This window comes from Danio rerio, chromosome 7 (assembly GCF_049306965.1).
Source record: "Danio rerio strain Tuebingen ecotype United States chromosome 7, GRCz12tu, whole genome shotgun sequence".
NCBI lineage: Eukaryota > Metazoa > Chordata > Actinopteri > Cypriniformes > Danionidae > Danio > Danio rerio.
In genome coordinates, this window is record NC_133182.1 from 1,047,501 (window position 1) to 1,065,707 (window position 18,207).

The following is an 18,207-nucleotide window of genomic DNA, read 5'->3' on the forward strand; positions in this document are numbered from 1 at the left end:
CATCTCTGGGAAACATCCACACACTCATTCACACACACACACACACATTACGGACAGTTTAGTTGATCAATTCCCCTATAGCGCATGTGTTTGGACTGTGGGGGAAACCGGAGCACCTGTCCCAGCCAGGATTTGAACCAGCAACCTTCTTGCTGTGAAGTGACAGCCACCGTGTCGCCCCATCAAAATCAATATCTTATTTAAACATTAGGTGTTTGGATTGTTTAGAAAACTCATTGTCTCTAGACTTTGAGTGGTCATCCGCTGAAGCTGAGCAGGGCTGAGGCTGGTCAGTGTCTGGATGGGAGAGCACATGGGAACACTAGGCTGCTGTTGGCAGTGGTGTTAGTGAGTCCAGCAGGGGGTGCTCAACTTGTGGTCTGTGTGGGTCCTAATACCCCAGTATAGTGAAGGGGACTCTATACTGCTCAGTGAGCGCCGTCTTTCGGATGAGCTGTTAAAGTGAGCTCATGACTCTCTGTGCTCATTAATAACTCCAGGATGTCCTTGGTAAAAGAGTAGGGGTTTCACCCCGGCATCCTGGCCAAATCTGCCCACTGGCCTCTGTCCATCATGGCCTCCTAACATCCCCATATCATAACTGTCTTCATCACTCTCTCTCCTCTCCACCAATCAGCTGCTGTGGTGTGTGGTGTGGAGCAATATGGCTGCCATCATGTCCTTCAGGTGGATGCTGCACACTGGTGCTGGATGAGGAGATTCCCCAAACGTGTAAAAGTGCTGTGAGTGTCCAGAACAGAGCTATAGAAGGATTAATATTATTATTTTTTATGTACTGTAAAACCCAATAGGTTGAGGTAACTCAAACCATTTGAGGAAACCGATTGCAGCAAACCATTTAAGTTCAAAAACTAATCCTAATGAGTACTGCAGTTCTGCCCTACTGAAAAAAAACTGCTTAAACCAGCCTTGGCTGGTTTTAGCTGGTCGACCAGGTTGGTTTTGTAGGGGTTTTGGCCATTTCCAGGCTGGTTTCCAGCCATTTCCAGCCAGGTCTTAGCTGATCTGGCTGGGAGGTGACCAGCTAAAACCAGCTCGACCAGCCTAGCCAGGCTAAGAGCCCAGTCAAAACCAGCTATATCCAGGCTGGTCAAGCTGGTTTTAGCTGGATTTAGCTGGTCATCTCCCAGCCTGACCAGCTAAAACCAGGCTGGAAATGGCTGGAAACCAGCCTGGAAGTGGCCAAAACCAGCCTGGTCGACCAGCTAAAACCAGCCAATCAGCCTAGGCTGGTTTAAGCTGGATTTTTCAGCAGGGTGTGAACTTGCTCCATTTGAGTAAACGAAGCAATTTGAGCACAGTAAAAGCTAATGAATGAAGAGAACTCAAACCGACTGAGTGCTGAAAAACCCAAAGAATTGAGGCAACTCAAACTGTCTGAGCAAACCGACTGCAGCAAACCATAAGAGTTAATAAACTAATCTATACGAGTATTGTGAGCTTACTCCAGTTAAGTTGAAGTAATGAGGCATTTAATTACCTTCAAGACTGAGTTCAAATCGGTTTTCAAATGAGTAGAATTAACTTTCAGTCCATTTTGAGTTCGCTGCACTCATTTCATTGGATGAAGTTGGGTTTTACGGTGGATCATTTAACTAATTATCATAGAGAAATTGATTTGATCTTATACTTGGCAGTGTTATTATTCTATCTGCTTATTATCTCCTGAGGTGTGTTCGTTTATATAAAGTCAAAACAGAAGAGCCTGTGTGTGATCTTGATAGTCTTCCATCAAATTCAGAAATTACGTTGTCGTCAACCCTCTGAATGTGCACTTTACATCTGTTGATTACCAAGATAAACAACTATTCCCATCGGATTAACTTTTACAAATTATTCACTTTAAGAATAACAACGTGAGCTAGCATGCCATGTTAGCATGCACTGATTTCACTTCATAAGAAACCGTTTTCATTCATTAGCTAACATGCTACATTAGCCTACGATTTAAATTAGGCTACAATTTAATTATAAGTGTATCAAATTCATACATTTATTACACATTTTTTAATGGTTAATTCATGTGTTTAATGCGTATTTTGTTCATTAAGCATCGGAACATAATTATTTATAATATTTCAACAATAAATATCGTACATCACTGTTTTTACATTACTGTGAGGGTTGGGTTTAAGGTTAGGGTAGGAGGTAGACGTTAATAAGCTACAATTTAATAAATAATTTAATAAATAACATTAATAATTCCCGTTAACTTCCGACAATTCTCCGGGTGTTGCTAGAAGGGATACAGCTGCGGACGGAAGTTAAAGAGTATTATCTTTATTGTGTATTATTTTAGCCAATCATTGTATTTTATTAACTCTAAACGCAGCTCTCATTATAATGTAAAGATATTAATTATTGTTCAATAAACATGCTATATTGATGCGAGAACACACAGCTGTATCCTATCTACAGTCGGTGTAAGCGCGCGCAGCACCCGGAAGCAGCCGGAGGAGAAAGCGGAAGTGTTGATGCGGAAAGCGGGCGAGAGCCGCAGTGACTCAGCAGAGTTTTGCGTGAAAAACACACGACAAAGTGAGAACTTTACACTTTTACTGGGTTTAATTCAGCGACGCGCAGATTAGGGCGAAGATACGGGGGGTTAAAGCTTACAGATGCGCTTTAAACACACCAATTACAGCGGGAGGAGCACATCAATCACGCGATAAACGTGTGTGTGTGAATATAAACACTGACACACACACACACACAGCTAATGTGTTTATTAGCACGAGGAGTGTGTGTGTGATCGCAGAAACACTGCAGACAAACATTAATGACTAAATAAATGAGTGATCCACTGATAAAGTCAGCCATTAGAGATGAATAAATGACAGATATACTCAACTACAGATATATAGTGTGGAGATTTAATTAAATACAACATACTCGTGTTAAATACTGTAAACACACTCAGACTAAATGTGTTTTATTACACTCATACATTCAATTACATACAGAATAATTAAGTTTATCCACTAAATATGATTATTTATTAAGAGCAAACACGCTCGAGTCTGAAATGAATGTTTATGAACTGTACTTTGAGACTGTTTTGACTCGTGTAATGTGACGGTTCTGCTTTAGTTTGCAGTGATTCTGTTTAAGTGTTTAATGTGTTTATCATTAAAATGTGTAATTATTGCATATTTAAACAGCGTGATCGACTCAGAACTGATGATGAACGGTGTAATTTCTGCTGTTAATGCTTTCATATTCAGAAGTATTTTAGTTCTGATGTATATGTTGATGAATTGATTTGCTTTCAGATGTGCATGAGTATGGGATACGTTTTTGTTTCCGTCTAATATGTGTGTGTGTGTTTCTGATGTATAAATCTGATGCGAGTGTGTGTGCGCAGTTGGGTATCTGATGTGTGTATGTGTGTGTGTATACAGTAGGCATGGGCCGGAATAAGATTCTGATGGTATGATAACCTTACATGTAAATATCACGGTTTTACGCTATCAGATCACTGCTGTAAAATATATATTTTTAAATATCTGGGTAAAAAAAACACCACAAATGGGTCTTCCAAACAGAACATGACCCTAAGCATACTGCCAAATTAGTAAAATGTGCTTTGAGGGCAACAGAGTGAATGTTTTGGAGTGGCCATCACAAAGCCCTGACCTCAATCCTATAGAGAATGTGTGGGCAGAGTTGAAAAAGCTTGTGCGAACTAATCTGACTCCGTTACAGCAATTCTGCAGGAGGAATGGGCCAAAACTCCTGCAAACTATTGAGAGAAGCTTGTGGAAGGAGACCCAAAACACTTGACCAAAGTTACACAGTTTAAAAGCAAAGCTAAAAAACACCAAGGAAATGTGTGTAAACCTTTGACTGTCGAGAAATTAATAACAAATTCTCTCAATATTCTGGCATTTAGCAAATGTCAATCATTTAGTAATCCTAACAGACCTAAAATAGTAAACGTTTAGTGATTTACCAGCAGACATTTATTAAAATGGTTATGCTCCTTTATTAGAGTCTATATAAACGTCTGGATTCAGCTGTGTCCAAAATCACCTGCTACTTAGTCGGTACTGCATTTCAGTTTAAACGTTTACAGTTTGAGCGCGGGCAGCATGAATGGAACTCGGACGAACATCATCCGCCATTTTGTCATCATCACATGACCTACCTGTCTGAGTTGTGTCTTCATTCTCATTGATGGATTCTCTCACGGGGCATTGTGGGATAGCGTAGCGTGCATCGGATGCGGATCTCGCCGGAAGTAGTAGTTCCCACTGAACTGAACTAAACGCAGAGATCTGGCCTTTACTAGATCTTCTATGTGAAGCTGCTGGGACAGTCTCAGGAATAGAGATGAAGGGAATAGAGGTCAGCCGGGTACTTCTCACATACTGCGTTTCAAATTCTGTTAACCCTGACATACTGCTCCACTCCCCTACTGTCTTTAGTGTACTATATAGTATGGAAGTATGCGATTTCAGACGCAGCCCTAGTATGTATCTGATACACAGGTGTCAGAGTCAGCTCCTGAAGCGCCGCAGCTCTGCACAGTTTAGTTCCAGCCTGATTCAACACAGCTGGTCAGACTGACTGAGTCCGTCAGGCTTGTTGGAGAGGTGAGTGTGTTGGAGCTAAACTGTGCAGAGCTGCCGTGCTTCGGGAACTGAGTTTAAGACTCCTGATCGTGTGTTTGAGTGAGTGTGTGTGTGTGTGCGAGTGCGTGCATGCAAGTTGGGGCAGCTGTAGCCTAATCCTTAGAGAGTTGGACTTGTGATGGGAAAGTTCCAGGTTTGAGTCCTGCATCCGGCAGGGATTGTCTGTGGTGTGAGTTCACCACCCCCAATATCACCCCCCAACTGCTCCGATGGCTGCCCACTGGTCTGTGTGTGTGTGTTTTGCAGGTGATGGCGGCGGATGAGTCTCCGGTGTCTCTGTCTGAGCTCTCCGAGTGTTTCTCTGTGTGTGTGTGTGTGTGTGTGTGTGTGTGTGTGTATCTAACATAAGTGTGTGTGTTGTGCGGATGAGTCTCTGGCGTCTCCGTCTGAGCTCTCCGAGTGTTTCTCTGTGTGTGTGTGTGTGTGTGTGTGTGTATCTAACATAAGTGTGTGTGTTGTGCGGATGAGTCTCCGGTGTCTCTGTCTGAGCTCTCCGAGTGTTTCTATGTGTGTGTGTGTGTGTGTGTGTGTGTGTGTGTATCTAACATAAGTGTGTGTGTTGTGCGGATGAGTCTCTGGCGTCTCCGTCTGAGCTCTCCGAGTGTTTCTATGTGTGTGTGTGTGTGTGTGTATCTAACATAAGTGTGTGTGTTGTGCGGATGAGTCTCTGGCGTCTCCGTCTAAGCTCTCCGAGTGTTTCTATGTGTGTGTGTGTGTGTGTGTATCTAACATAAGTGTGTGTGTTGTGCGGATGAGTCTCTGGCGTCTCCGTCTGAGCTCTCCGAGTGTTTCTCTGTGTGTGTGTGTGTGTGTGTATCTAACATAAGTGTGTGTGTTGTGCGGATGAGTCTCTGGCGTCTCCGTCTGAGCTCTCCGAGTGTTTCTCTGTGTGTGTGTGTGTGTGTGTGTGTGTATCTAACATAAGTGTGTGTGTTGTGCGGATGAGTCTCTGGCGTCTCCGTCTGAGCTCTCCGAGTGTTTCTATGTGTGTGTGTGTGTGTGTGTATCTAACATAAGTGTGTGTGTTGTGCGGATGAGTCTCTGGCGTCTCCGTCTGAGCTCTCCGAGTGTTTCTATGTGTGTGTGTGTGTGTGTGTATCTAACATAAGTGTGTGTGTTGTGCGGATGAGTCTCTGGCGTCTCCGTCTAAGCTCTCCGAGTGTTTCTATGTGTGTGTGTGTGTGTGTGTGTGTATCTAACATAAGTGTGTGTGTTGTGCGGATGAGTCTCTGGCGTCTCCGTCTGAGCTCTCCGAGTGTTTCTCTGTGTGTGTGTTGTGTGTGTGTGTATCTAATATAAGTGTGTGTGTGTTGTGCAGGTGATGGCGGCGGATGAGTCCAGTGTCTCTGTCTGAGCTCTCAGAGTGTGTGTGTGTGTATCTGATGTAAGTCTGTGTGTGTGTGTTGTGCAGGTGATGGCGGCGGATGAGTCTGCGGTGTCTCCGTCTGAGCTCTCCGAGTGTTTCTCTGTGTGTGTGTGCGTGTTTAATATAAGTGTGTGTGTGTTGTGTGTGTGTGTATCTAATATAAGTGTGTGTGTGTTGTGCAGGTGATGGCAGCAGATGAGTCTCCGGCGTCTCCGTCTGAGCTCTCCGAGTGTTTCTCTGTGTGTGTGTGCGTGTCTAATATAAGTGTGTGTGTGTTGTGTGTGTGTGTATCTAATATAAGTGTGTGTGTGTTGTGCAGGTGATGGCGGCGGATGAGTCTGCGGTGTCTCCGTCTGAGCTCTCCGAGTGTTTCTCTCTCTCTCTGTGTGTGTGTGTGTCTAATATAAGTGTGTTGTGCAGATGAGACTCTGGCGTCTCTGTCTAAGCTCTCCGAGTGTTTCTCTGTATGTGTGTGTGTGTGCGTGTCTAATATAAGTGTGTGTGTGTGTTGTGCAGGTGATGGCGGCGGATGAGTCTCCGGCGTCTCCGTCTGAGCTCTCCGAGTGTTTCTCTGTGTGTATGCGTGTGTGTGTGCGTGTCTAATATAAGTGTGTGTGTGTGTGTGTGTTGTGCAGGTGATGGCGGCGGATGAGTCTCCGGCGTCTCCGTCTGAGCTCTCCGAGTGTTTCTCTGTATGTGTGTGTGTGTGCGTGTCTAATATAAGTGTGTGTGTGTTGTGCAGGTGATGGCGGCGGATGAGTCTCCGGCGTCTCCGTCTGAGCTCTCCGAGTGTTTCTCAGCAGAGGATTATGCAGCGGAGTCTCTGGCTGCAGATCTGGACCCCTGGATCACCTTCGACGCCCGTAAGACGCCGCGTGCAGAGTTCAGCAGCTGGCTCCAGTCCCACCGGCCCTCCAGCGTCAGCCGTTACGGGGACGGGGAGGCCGGTGCGGGGCCCGTGGGCTGGATCGCGGTGCGGGGCCCGGACTACAGCGAGCAGAGCGGGGACGTGGAGGGCCTGCAGGACAGCTGGGAGACGCTCCTGACCAGCGGACGCTCCGTCTCCTTCCAGAACATCCGCGAGCTGGCGCTCAACCACAGCGTGCTGGACGGCAAGTGGCTGATGCACCTCGACACCGGCTTCAAGGTACAGACACTGACCAGACCACTACACATCTGCGTGTCCAGTCAGGGGGTTCAGAGCGAGGGTCATATGGGGGAGGTAGAGTGGGTTCAGTGAAGGAGGGTTTGTCATGTCATGAGTTGACCCACACTGAATCTACACTTGCAGAAATACGTGCTGTTGCAGATGCTTTGATTATTAAGTGAATCACCTGCTTGAGTTGTGTCTCCATCCCTCCTGCAGGTGGACCGAGCCTGGGAGAGCATCGCCCGAGCCACAGTGCTGGAGGGGAAGATCTGGTCCGCTAAGGTGAGCCCGCGGGACCCTAGCTCCAACTCCAGACACGTCATCTGCGTCTACAACCAGAACTTCACGGATGAGGAGCAGGTGGTGCGGCTGGACTCCGCCATACGGGCCGCCGGGGTCAAGTGTGTGCTCTACTACAAGCCCGACGTCTACACGTATCTGGGCATCTACAGGAACAACCGCTGGAAGCTCTGCCCCACCATCTACGAGAGCATGTTTGACCTGGAGAGCGTCCCGCGCAGATCACACATCCTCAACAAGGTCACCAACCTGGAGCTCAGCTAGCTCTGCGGCGTTGTGGCAGCGTTGCAGGAGCATTTCTGGAACGTTCTTTAAGCCTTTCTGGAACATTTAAGGAGCATTGCTTGAATGTTGCTGAAACATTTTCTGGAGCATTTCAGGAACGTTTCTGGAATGTTGCTAAAGCGTTTCTGGAGTGTTTGCTGGAGCATTTCAGGAATGTTGCTGGAACATTTTAGAAGCATTCCTGAATCGCTCCAGAAGCGTTTCTGGAATGTTGTTGAAACGTTTCTGGAGCATTTAAGGAATGTTTCTGGAACGTTTTGGAAGCATTGCTGGAATGTTGCCGAAATGTTTTTGAAGCATTTCAGGAATGTTTATGGAGCATTTCAGAAATGTTGCTGGAACTCATTTGAAGCGTTGCTGGAATGGTGCTAAAACGTTTCTGGAGCGTTTCAGGAATGTTTCTGGAGTTTTTGCTGGAGCGTTTCAGGAATGTTGTTGAAATGTTTCTGGAGCGTTTCAGGAATGTTTCTGGAACGTTTTAGAAGCGTTGCTGGAATGGTGCTAAAACGTTTCTGGAGCGTTTCAGGAATGTTTCTGGAGTTTTTGCTGGAGCGTTTCAGGAATGTTGTTGAAATGTTTCTGGAGCGTTTCAGGAATGTTTCTGGAGTTTTTGCTGGAGCGTTTCAGGAATGTTGTTGAAATGTTTCTGGAGCGTTTCAGGAATGTTTCTGGAACGTTTTAGAAGTGTTGCTGGAATGTTGCTAAAACGTTTCTGGAGCGTTTCAGGAATGTTTCTGGAGTGTTGCTGTAATGCTGTTGGAGCGTTGCAGGAGGGTTTCTGGAAATTTGCCAAAGCATTGCAGGAGTGTTGATGGAGCATTGATGAAGAGTTGCAGGAGCGTTGATCAAGTGTTGTTAGAGAGTTGCAGAAGCGTTAATCAAGTGTTATAGGAGAGTTGCAGGAGCGATTCTGGAGCATTGATCAAGCATTGATGGAGCATTGCAGGAGCGTTGATTGAGCATTGCTGGAGTGTTCTCTTTTTTCTGTTGTGATGCAATACTCTGCATGCAGACTTGTGTACATGTAAATACGCAGCCCGAGTGTTGAAGGGCTTTGACAGATTTTTTTCTGTGTTTGTTGGAGTTCTTTTAAAACCTTTTTTATATTTAAAGCATAATTTTGTTCAATAGTTCATTTTGCCAAATAAATAAATAAATAATGGAGACATTTGAAACCGTGTTTTTGCATTTATTACAGCTGAAGCAGTAGAAAAACATCTATTTCCATATGTGTGTGTGTGTGTGTGTGTGTGAGCCTGGAGCAGGAAACTGGCTGTAGTCAAACACAAACTGTAGATCTGAGCGCTTCATTTACACCCAAACTCATCTGAATATTAGGATCATGTTCCAGCAGGATATTAGGAAATATACTCTTGTTTTTCTGCTGTAATCTGTGATTAGTAATGTGTATATAGACGCTTTAAAGCTGATTTACTCTGAACGTTTGACTTTCTTGACCCTCAGATTGTAGATTAACGGTTGGATTTGGGTGATCTATAAGTGTACAGGCCATTCATCACTGGTTTTCTGGTCCAGGGTCACATATTTGCACACACAGGTTACACAGTTACATAAAAACACTGAATTATTATTGCAGAAACACACCGAGGAAACTCAGACTGGGCTATATACAAACACTGAAGGAGACTCTTAGAAAATCTGTACATGTAAAGGCAGACACACACAAATATTGTCAGATTTAACTCGTGTGTGTGTGTGTGTGTGTATAATATTTGTAACGGATAGACAGAACAAATGCACAGAAACTGGATCAGCACTAGGTAGACAGCATCACTAGCTAGTGCTCATGGTGACAGAGATTCTGCAATCTTTGACCTGTATATTATATAAAGAAAGCGTGTTTAGTGAGACCCTACAGAGATTCTTCATCCCTCTTCATCTCTCTCCCTCTCTCTCTCCCTCTCTCTCTCTATATATATATATATATATATTAGTGCTGTCAAACATGTATATAGTTTATATAGCAAGTTTGCATTTGCACAATATATACACGTAATGTGTAATTTGATGTATACATGTATAAAACACACACATACTGTACATTAAATACAAAAGACATGGATTTACCTATTTTATTTTGCATGCGTGTCTCTCTGTAGGGCCTCATTAAATGCTGTTTTTCTGCTTTATAATGGGTAGATTATTCTAATAATTAATAAAGAATCAACAGTTGAAATCATGAAAAAAAAATGTACCAATAAGTGTTCAAGTTTAGAGCTGTTTAATTATTAATCGCCACTAATATTGAGATGCAGAAACGAGCTGTACATGCAAGAAACCCCTCAAACAGCTGACAGCACTCTGCTGTGAAGAGTGGACTACACTTTCCCCAGAGCCATGTCAGAGACGTGTAGACGGCTCACTGCAGTTATTTCAGCCAAAGGGGGCGACACTAGCTGTCGAGGGGCAGGGTGTCCTAACATTGTCCTCAGATACAACTACATTTACAGAAGAAGTCAGTTTTAATTAACACGGTTAGGTTGTGTGAGCGTAATCTTTCTGAATGGTTGAAATTGAGATTATAATAAATACCCAGGCTTTCATAGGGTGTCCTCATTTCTGCACATGACCATATGTGTGTGTGCATTTATATACTGTATATACTTTAATTTCGTATGCAATTAGTGACGATCGTTAAACAGCGCTAGTCAAGTTTGAGATTGTAAACACTTAGTTTAGGACCTTTTCTGCATGCCAATTAAATAATCTGATTACATTTTAGTCAATCATCACGTTTTAAAGGCCCCGGAAATAATGCAGGCTTTCTTTATTACTGTAAAGGGACGTTAATTAATGAAATGAGGATAAAAAATAATCAATAATTTGTTTTTATTAAATAAAAAAAGTTCAGATTGCAATGAATGTTTCCCAGGGACGGGTTGCAGCTGGAAGGGCATCCACTGCGTAAAACATATGCTGGATAAGTTGGCGGTTCATTCCGCTGTGGCGACCCCTGATTAATAAAGGCACTAGACTGAAAAGAAAATGAATGAATGAGATTGTAATGAAAACGTAACAAGTGTTAAGAGCAACACAACAGTGGCGCACACACACACACACACACACACACACACACACACACACACACACACAGACAGACGGAAATATTGTGATAGTCTTTAAATATAATAATAATGATAATGATAACGTGCTACTGAACTACTGCCGTGAGGAGATCTTCTGTACATCTGCCATCATCTATACGCTCAGTGTCCTGCACATTCATTCATCTCTACACACTGAGCTCTGTAAAGGCACTGCGGGCATTCATCTCATCTCCATCTGCTCAAACCGCCACCACTGCAGCCTGCGAATAAAGCACGCTTCACCCACAACACACACACTTACTCCTCATCCAGTCATGCGAGTTAATCCTGGTGAGCACAAGGGAAGATGTTTTGAAGAATGTTGGAAACCTGTAATCACTGACAGTGAGTGTTTCTGTGTGGAGTTTGCATGTTCTCCCCGTGTTGGTGTGGGTTTCCTCCGGGTGCTCCGATTTTCCCCTACAGTCCAAACACATGCGCTATAGGGGAACTGATCAACTACACTGGCCAATTGTATGAGTGTGTGTGTATGGGTGTTTCCCAGCACTGGGTTGCAGCTGGAAGGGCATGCGCTGCATAAAACAGTAACACAAAATAGTTGGTGATTCATTCCGCTGTGGCGACCCCTGATAAATAAGCCAAAGAAAAATTAACAAATACATATAATACATACACACACAGACGCACACACACACCTGTGTTTATTTCGATCCCCATTAGTCGCCGCCAGCACACTATCTATTCCTCCTGAGGTCCAACAAATAAAAGGACAAATTCAAATTAAATCATCAACAAAACCACAAAAAAAACTGAACAAAAACTGAATTGAATTAAAAACTGAACAGAGAAATGAATGATTCAGTATTTTGTGATTCATAATTTTTGGTATATTTATTTATGCATGTAAATTATAAGATTATGGGATGTTTATCTTTTCTCCTGATGATGAAAAACTTACATTTTTTAACATTTATTAACGTTTTGAATAGTTTAAAGTGATATATTTTCTGGTTCAGTGTTATAAACCTATTATTATTATTATTATAACTAATATATATATATATATATATATATATATATATATATATATATATATATATATATATAAATTTGAAATAAATATTTATTAAAATAGTAATATATGCTAAAAGATATACTCTCTCTCTCTCTCTCTCTCTCTCTCTATATATATATATATATAAGCTGTTCTGTATATATTATGTATATATAAATACACACATGCATTTATTTGAGAAAATGTTTATATTTAGATGTATAATAGACTGTATATGTATATGATACAAATATTATACATAATATGTGAGTATATTATATATATACACACATTTATTATGTCGAAACAAACTTATTTTGGATATATAATAAATAAATCTTCTCAAATCTCAAATCTAGGCCTGCACCATATAATATTTAGTGCAATATTTAGTATTTCTGCCATATATATTTGCAATATGAATGCAATATCTCCAGATGACTTAAACAGCTCTATTTTAATAGGATTCGTTACTTTAGATTAGAGCGTATTAAATATAATTAACTAATTGCATAAATACAGATAGGAATGATATAAACAGAGCGTGTATGGTTTTCTGGAGACTCTGCGAATAATTAAACATATAACAACAGCACAGTCTCCATTGTGTAAATATGTATAAATTATGTAATAAATCTTTAAGCTACACATGTTAGAGCTCTTTCTGAATTAGCTTGAGATTCTCAGTCCTTAAAGGGGCAGTTCACCCATTTACCCACTCTCCCTCAACTGCTGACAAACCTTTATGAGTTTCTTTCTTCTGCTGAATATGAATGAATATACTGAAGAAAGCTGTAACCATTGACTTCTACAGTAGGAAAAACAAATACATGAAAGTCAATGGTTACAGGTTTCCAACATTCTTCAGTATATCGCTAAAGCTCTGCAACCTCACGAGGGTGACTAAATGAAGACTACACGTGTATGTTAGCGTGTGCAGTATCTTTGAGAAAGATTTGGGCACAATGGCCTTTCCAACATTCTTCAAAACATCTGCTTTTGTGTTTAATCTCTGCAAAGCACAGCACTAAACGAAGACTGAATGTGTATTATAGCGTGTACTGTCTCTTTAAGAATGATTGCAAGACAAAAAAGGGGGAAAAGACTACGGATGTCAATGGCCTTTCCAACATTCTTCAAAGTATCTTCTTTTGTGTTCAACATCTGCAAACCACATGACGAAATGAAGAGTAAATGTCTATGTTAGCGTGTACTGTCTCTTTAAGAATGATTTGGGGCACTGTATATGATCAGAAACACACAATGGCTTTTCCAACATTCTTCAAAACATCTTCCTTTGTGTTCAACACAAAATCAAAATCCTAAATGTCTGCCAACCACATGACTAAATGAGTATGTTGTAATTTTAGAGTGTACCGTCTCTTTAAGAATGATTTGGGCACTGTGTATTATCAGCACTGATTGTTCACAATAGGAAAACACACTGTGGGTGTCCAACAGCTTTCCCAACATTCTTCAAAACATCTTCTTTTGCGTTTAACAGTCGCAACCACCTGACTAAACAGAGTAAATGTGCATTTTACATGTACTGTCTCTTTAAGGACGATTTGGGCACTGTGTGTGTTTAAAAAACATTCCATTTCCCAACATTCTTCAAAACATCTTCTTTTGTGTTCAACAGAAAACCAAAATCCTGCAAAACGCATGACTAAATGACGAGTATATTGTCATTTCAGAGTGTACTGTCTCTTTAAGAATGTCTGTGCACTGTATATCCGCAGCACTGACCGCTCACAATAAGAAAAATACACTATAGATATCAACGACCTTTCCAACATTCTTCAAAACATCTACTTTTGAGTTCACCCTCTGCATCCACATGACTAAATGAAGAGTAAATGTGTACTTGGCGTGTACTGTCTCTTTAAGAATGATTGTAAGACAAAAAAAGGGGGGAAAACACTATAGATGTCAATGGCTTTTCCAACATTCTTCAAAATATCTTCTTTTGAGTTCACCCTCTGCATCCACATGACTAGATGAAGGGTAAATGTGTATTTAGCGTGTACTGTCTCTTTAAGAATGTTTTGGGCACTGTACATAATCTAATAAACACAATGGCTTATCCAACATTCTTCAAAACATCTTCTTTTGTGTTCACCTAAAGTAAAACTCCTCCCCCTTTGCAAACCACATGACTAAATGGAGAGTAAACGTGTGTGTGTGTGTGTGTGTGTGTGTGTGTGTGTAGCGGGTACTGTCTCTTTAAGAGGGCCACTGACCGTTCCTCCGTGTGAGAGTTTGTGTCAGAAGTGGAAGGTGCTCATGTCGCAGCTCTCGAACAGAGACATGAATCTGTCGTCTTCCATTGAGGTCAGCTCCACCAGATCGTCCAGAACAGACGGAGCTGCCGCCGCCTCACCGGCACCATTATCCTGCGCGGTCACGTTACCGTGTAGACCGGGGAAGTTGGGATGGTAGCCCATCCAGGAGAGGTCTGCAGCGCTGGGTAACTCACAGCAGGGTTCGGGCAGTTTCTGTCGGGTGCTCTGGTCCAGGATCGCCTGGATGTCCTCGTTGGAGATGCTGTCGCCTGAGCCCTGCAACTCTGAGAAGCTGGGGAAATCCGGCAGGTTTTCATCCGGGAATGTGTTATTCATCCTGATGGTGAACGCACTCTGCACCTCTGGAGCTAAGGACAGGTTAGCAGAGAAGAATTGGTTCAGAAACACTGGGTTGTTGACTGAAATCAATCATGAGTTTCAGCCAGCCAAAGTGGCTAGAGGGAGTGGCTGTCTGACCCGCCACGACCCAAATCTACCCGCATTTGGCGGGTGTTAATGTAAAGCCCTGAATATATATATCCCTGATAGAAAGCCATGTTTAGAGTTCTGAAATGCATGCCGCGGTCACGTCACCGAGTGGCGCATCTGGTGTGCGACCCCCTTATGAGCATGTATGGATGCTTCCCAGTGATGGGTTGCAGCTGGAAGGGCATCCACTGCATAAAACATGTGCTGGATAAGTTGGCGGTTCATTCCACTGTGGTGACCCCAGATTAAGAGACTAAGCAGAACAGAAAATGAATGAATGCATATATATATATATATATATATTTGTGTGTGTTTTTAAATCAGTAATAGAAATAATACTATTAAAAATAATAATAAATAATAATATTTATATAAATATTTGATATCGGCCACACAATTAAAGTTTTTGTTTCATCAGTTTCAGTGTTTAGCAGTTTAATAGTGACCTAAGTAATATTCAATAGGTGTATTCATCTATATCTCCATGTCCAGGGCTCGAAATTGCAACCATTTTGGTCACATATGCGCCCGAAATTTTAATTATGCGACCTCAAAATATATTTGGGAGCATTTCTGCGAGTGCTTAAAATTGTAGTGTGCGACCAGTTTTTACTGCAAAATGTTCACCACATGCGCGGATTCGGGAGACATTCACGCAGAATTCATCTCTAAGCTCTTTGTCTGCACTTGAAACAGGAAACGCAGCTCAGGAATGGTTTAAAACAGTTGTCATGTCAACTTACTGCTGTAAACAAAGCCACGTCCGTAATGCTTGCCCCGCCTTCACGCTCTTATTGGCCCACCACTGCTCTAGCACTGAACGCGAATGATTGGTTAATATCAGCTGTCAATCACTCAGTCTATGCCTTCTGGCTTGGGATGACAAAGAGAGCTGCTACCGCGAAACATTGTAAAGCACTGAAGATGAGAATGAAGTTAACACTGACAGATTTAGTTTTAGACACCATGGCATCTAAAGTTACAAATAATGACACATCTTACTAGTGACCATGTGCTGAATGTTAATCCACCATCTACACTTTTTCCAAGAGTAGAAGACTTCTGTTGGCTTCAAGTCCGCTATGTAAAGTCTGTGGGATGGAGTTTTCAGGTAACTGTTTGCCACATCTAGCACGAGAGCTTTTGTTTAATCCTTCATATAATCACCAGATGCTGTCCGCCGTGCAAGTGGCAGCTATATGTCAAATTCAACACCACACACACCATCGCATACGGGCTTACACTGAGTGAACTAACATCGCTACTCATGAAAAGACCAGTATGGCTATTAACATGATGTATATAATAAAGCACAGTACATGTCAAAAACATCAGTGCAATATCAGACAGCACCCGTGAGAACAGCACAGTTATATCCTTAACAGATTCATTCATGTCCAGCAGTGTGTGCAGGGCCGGTGAGCGCTCCGTGTATCTTTGGTCATTCAGTTCTGTTATAAAAATCAGTTTTCTTGTGATAACAGGATAACGTTGAGACATATTTTCCTCACGCTTGCATATAATTTTGTTGCTTGTCAGTTTGATTAGTGTTGATTTGAAATGCAATAAACATGTTTGTATAACACTTGTAGTAACGGTGCTCATAATTGGTGGGTGCGACTAAATTTTGGCTGATGCGCCTACATTTTTAAAGTTAGGAGCGCCGGTGCTACCAAGCAAAAAGGTTAATTTCGATCGGCCGCAGCCATTAGAATATTTTTGGCTGGAGACTTCTGCTCTCATTCACTTCTATTCATTTTTAGATGATAAAAACAGCTCGTTTTGCTGCTTGATGTTGCAAACTGATGTTTTTCTCTGATATTATTCTGCTTGGTCTGTATAGTCATGCACACATTTGTTTGTAGAGTGAATAATTTGACCGTTTTCTGCCGTTTATTATTCTTATTCATTTCTCCCACAGGTGACTGAATCGGAAGTTCTAAAACAATCACAGAAACGAGCACACTTCAGCACTGAGGAATAAGGTCAATACAGTACACTTCAATATGGGGACAGACCCACACACCGCCGCTAGATGGCGCCACTAACTCTGTTTAGCGCTCGTGTGTCCACAGAATATAAATGTTCCTGTTATTCAGTATGTTATTCCACGTGATTTAGTCATTCAACAGTTCAACATATTAAATTGTTTAAAGGCATTAAAATATTAGGTCCAGTTAAATGAGTAGCCTAATTAACTTCAACAATTCAGTCTGAAAAAAATATCATACATCACCAGAAAGAGTTCATCACTTTCCCATTCCTTCAGTGTAGTCTCGGCTTGTTAATAATTTTAATTAATCATTCATTCATTCATTTTCTTATTGGCTTAGTCCCTTTATTAATCCAGGGTCGCCACAGCGGAATGAACCGCCAACTTATCCAGCATATGTTTTACGCAGCGGATGCCCTTCCAGATGCAACCCATTTCTGGGAAACATTCATCCACACACTTCATTCACACACACACTCATACACTACGGGCAATTTAGCTTATCCAACTCCCCTATAGCGCATGTGTTTGGACTGTGGGGGAAACCGGAGCACCCGGAGGAAACCCACGCCAACACGGGGAGAACATGCAAACTCCACACAGAAACACCAAGGCTCGAACCAGCTACCTTCTTGCTGTAAGGCGACAGCACTACTTACTGCGCCACAGCGTCGCCTGTTTTAATTAATTATAGATATATTTGTATAAATTTGTAGTAGCTTATCATCTAAACGTTCAGGTTACACATTTGAGCTGCCCTGCTTTAGCACTTACTTAACGACACAAGAACAGCCGATTTGCAGTTCAAATGTGGCTGGCTTTATTTATAGCGCACAGAGTGCACGTGGTCATGACAATTGAGAGAGCGGAAAAAGTGTGCACACATTTAAAAACACTTTAATGATCAGCGGCTTACTCATGCGCGCACATTATAGGACAGGGGTGTCCAAACTTTTTGGGCCGAGGGCCAGATGCAAAAAAGAAAGAAAAAAAAAAAAAAAAAAACGTTGTCCCGGACAAAATTTTACATACATCACACAGAAAGGCATATATATGTATGTATATATATATATATATATATATATATATATATATATATATATATATATATATATATACACACACACACACACACACACACACACACACACAAATATATATATACAAATATAAATATAAATATATATATATATATATATATATATATATATATATATATATATATATATATATATGAGATTTTCCACACATTTCTGATCATAATAGTGTTAATAACTCATCTCTAATCACTGATTTATTTTCTCTTTGTCATGATGACAGTAAATAATATTAGACTAGATATTCTTCGAGACACTTCTATACAGCTTAAAGTGACATGTAAAGGCTTCACTAGGGTAATCAGGGTAACTAGTCAAGTTAAGGTAATTAGACAAGTTATTGTATAACAATGGTTTGTTCTGAAGACTTAAGGGGCTAATAATTTTGACCTTAAAATGGTTCATAAAAAATTAAAACTGCTTTTATTCTAGCCGAAATAAAACAGATAAGACTTTCTCCAGATA

At 41.6% G+C, this 18,207-nt stretch overlaps 3 protein-coding genes across 17 annotated transcripts in view; 1 reads left to right on the top strand and 2 right to left on the bottom strand.

The window, feature by feature from the left end:
- alpk1 (alpha-kinase 1) overlaps positions 1 to 18,207 on the bottom strand; it is an 859,942-nt gene that overhangs the window by 416,660 nt on the left and 425,075 nt on the right. The gene's annotated exons all lie outside the window — the stretch shown is intronic.
- Positions 2,467 to 8,931, top strand: zgc:63470. Of its 9 annotated transcripts, none has more exons than XM_073906299.1 (5): positions 2,474 to 2,559; positions 6,067 to 6,131; positions 6,204 to 6,268; positions 6,341 to 7,168; positions 7,388 to 8,931. In XM_073906299.1, exons 4-5 carry the CDS (start codon positions 6,767 to 6,769, stop codon positions 7,733 to 7,735), a joined length of 750 nt encoding a protein of 249 aa, XP_073762400.1. In that variant the 5' UTR covers positions 2,474 to 2,559; positions 6,067 to 6,131; positions 6,204 to 6,268; positions 6,341 to 6,766; the 3' UTR covers positions 7,736 to 8,931. The 9 variants fall into 9 exon arrangements, 7 of the variants coding, with proteins under 7 accessions (NP_956742.2, XP_073762400.1, XP_073762403.1 ...); XM_073906302.1 differs by having other exon boundaries at positions 6,204 to 6,262; XM_073906300.1 differs by having other exon boundaries at positions 6,067 to 6,123.
- rela (v-rel avian reticuloendotheliosis viral oncogene homolog A) overlaps positions 8,932 to 18,207 on the bottom strand; it is a 41,167-nt gene continuing 31,891 nt past the window's right edge. For 2 of the 7 annotated variants that reach the window (XM_068222214.2, XM_073906404.1), the window contains exons 13-14: positions 14,122 to 14,531; positions 8,932 to 10,751 (exon numbers count right to left, since the gene is read on the bottom strand). In XM_068222214.2, coding sequence (XP_068078315.1) covers positions 14,146 to 14,531 — 386 coding nt within the window. In that variant the 3' untranslated portion in view covers positions 8,932 to 10,751; positions 14,122 to 14,145. Of the gene's footprint in view, positions 11,101 to 12,738; positions 14,532 to 18,207 lie in introns of those variants that run through there. The other 5 variants (XM_005170796.6, XM_073906403.1, XR_012382369.1 and 2 more) reach the window with 4 other exon arrangements.

Coding starts and splice junctions, on each gene's coding strand:
- zgc:63470 (NM_200448.2), top strand. CDS start 6,767: ATGGCGGCGGATGAGTCTCCGGCGTCTCCGTCTGAGCTCTCCGAGTGT. Junction 7,169..7,387: donor ACCTCGACACCGGCTTCAAG/GTACAGACACTG, acceptor TCCCTCCTGCAG/GTGGACCGAGCCTGGGAGAG.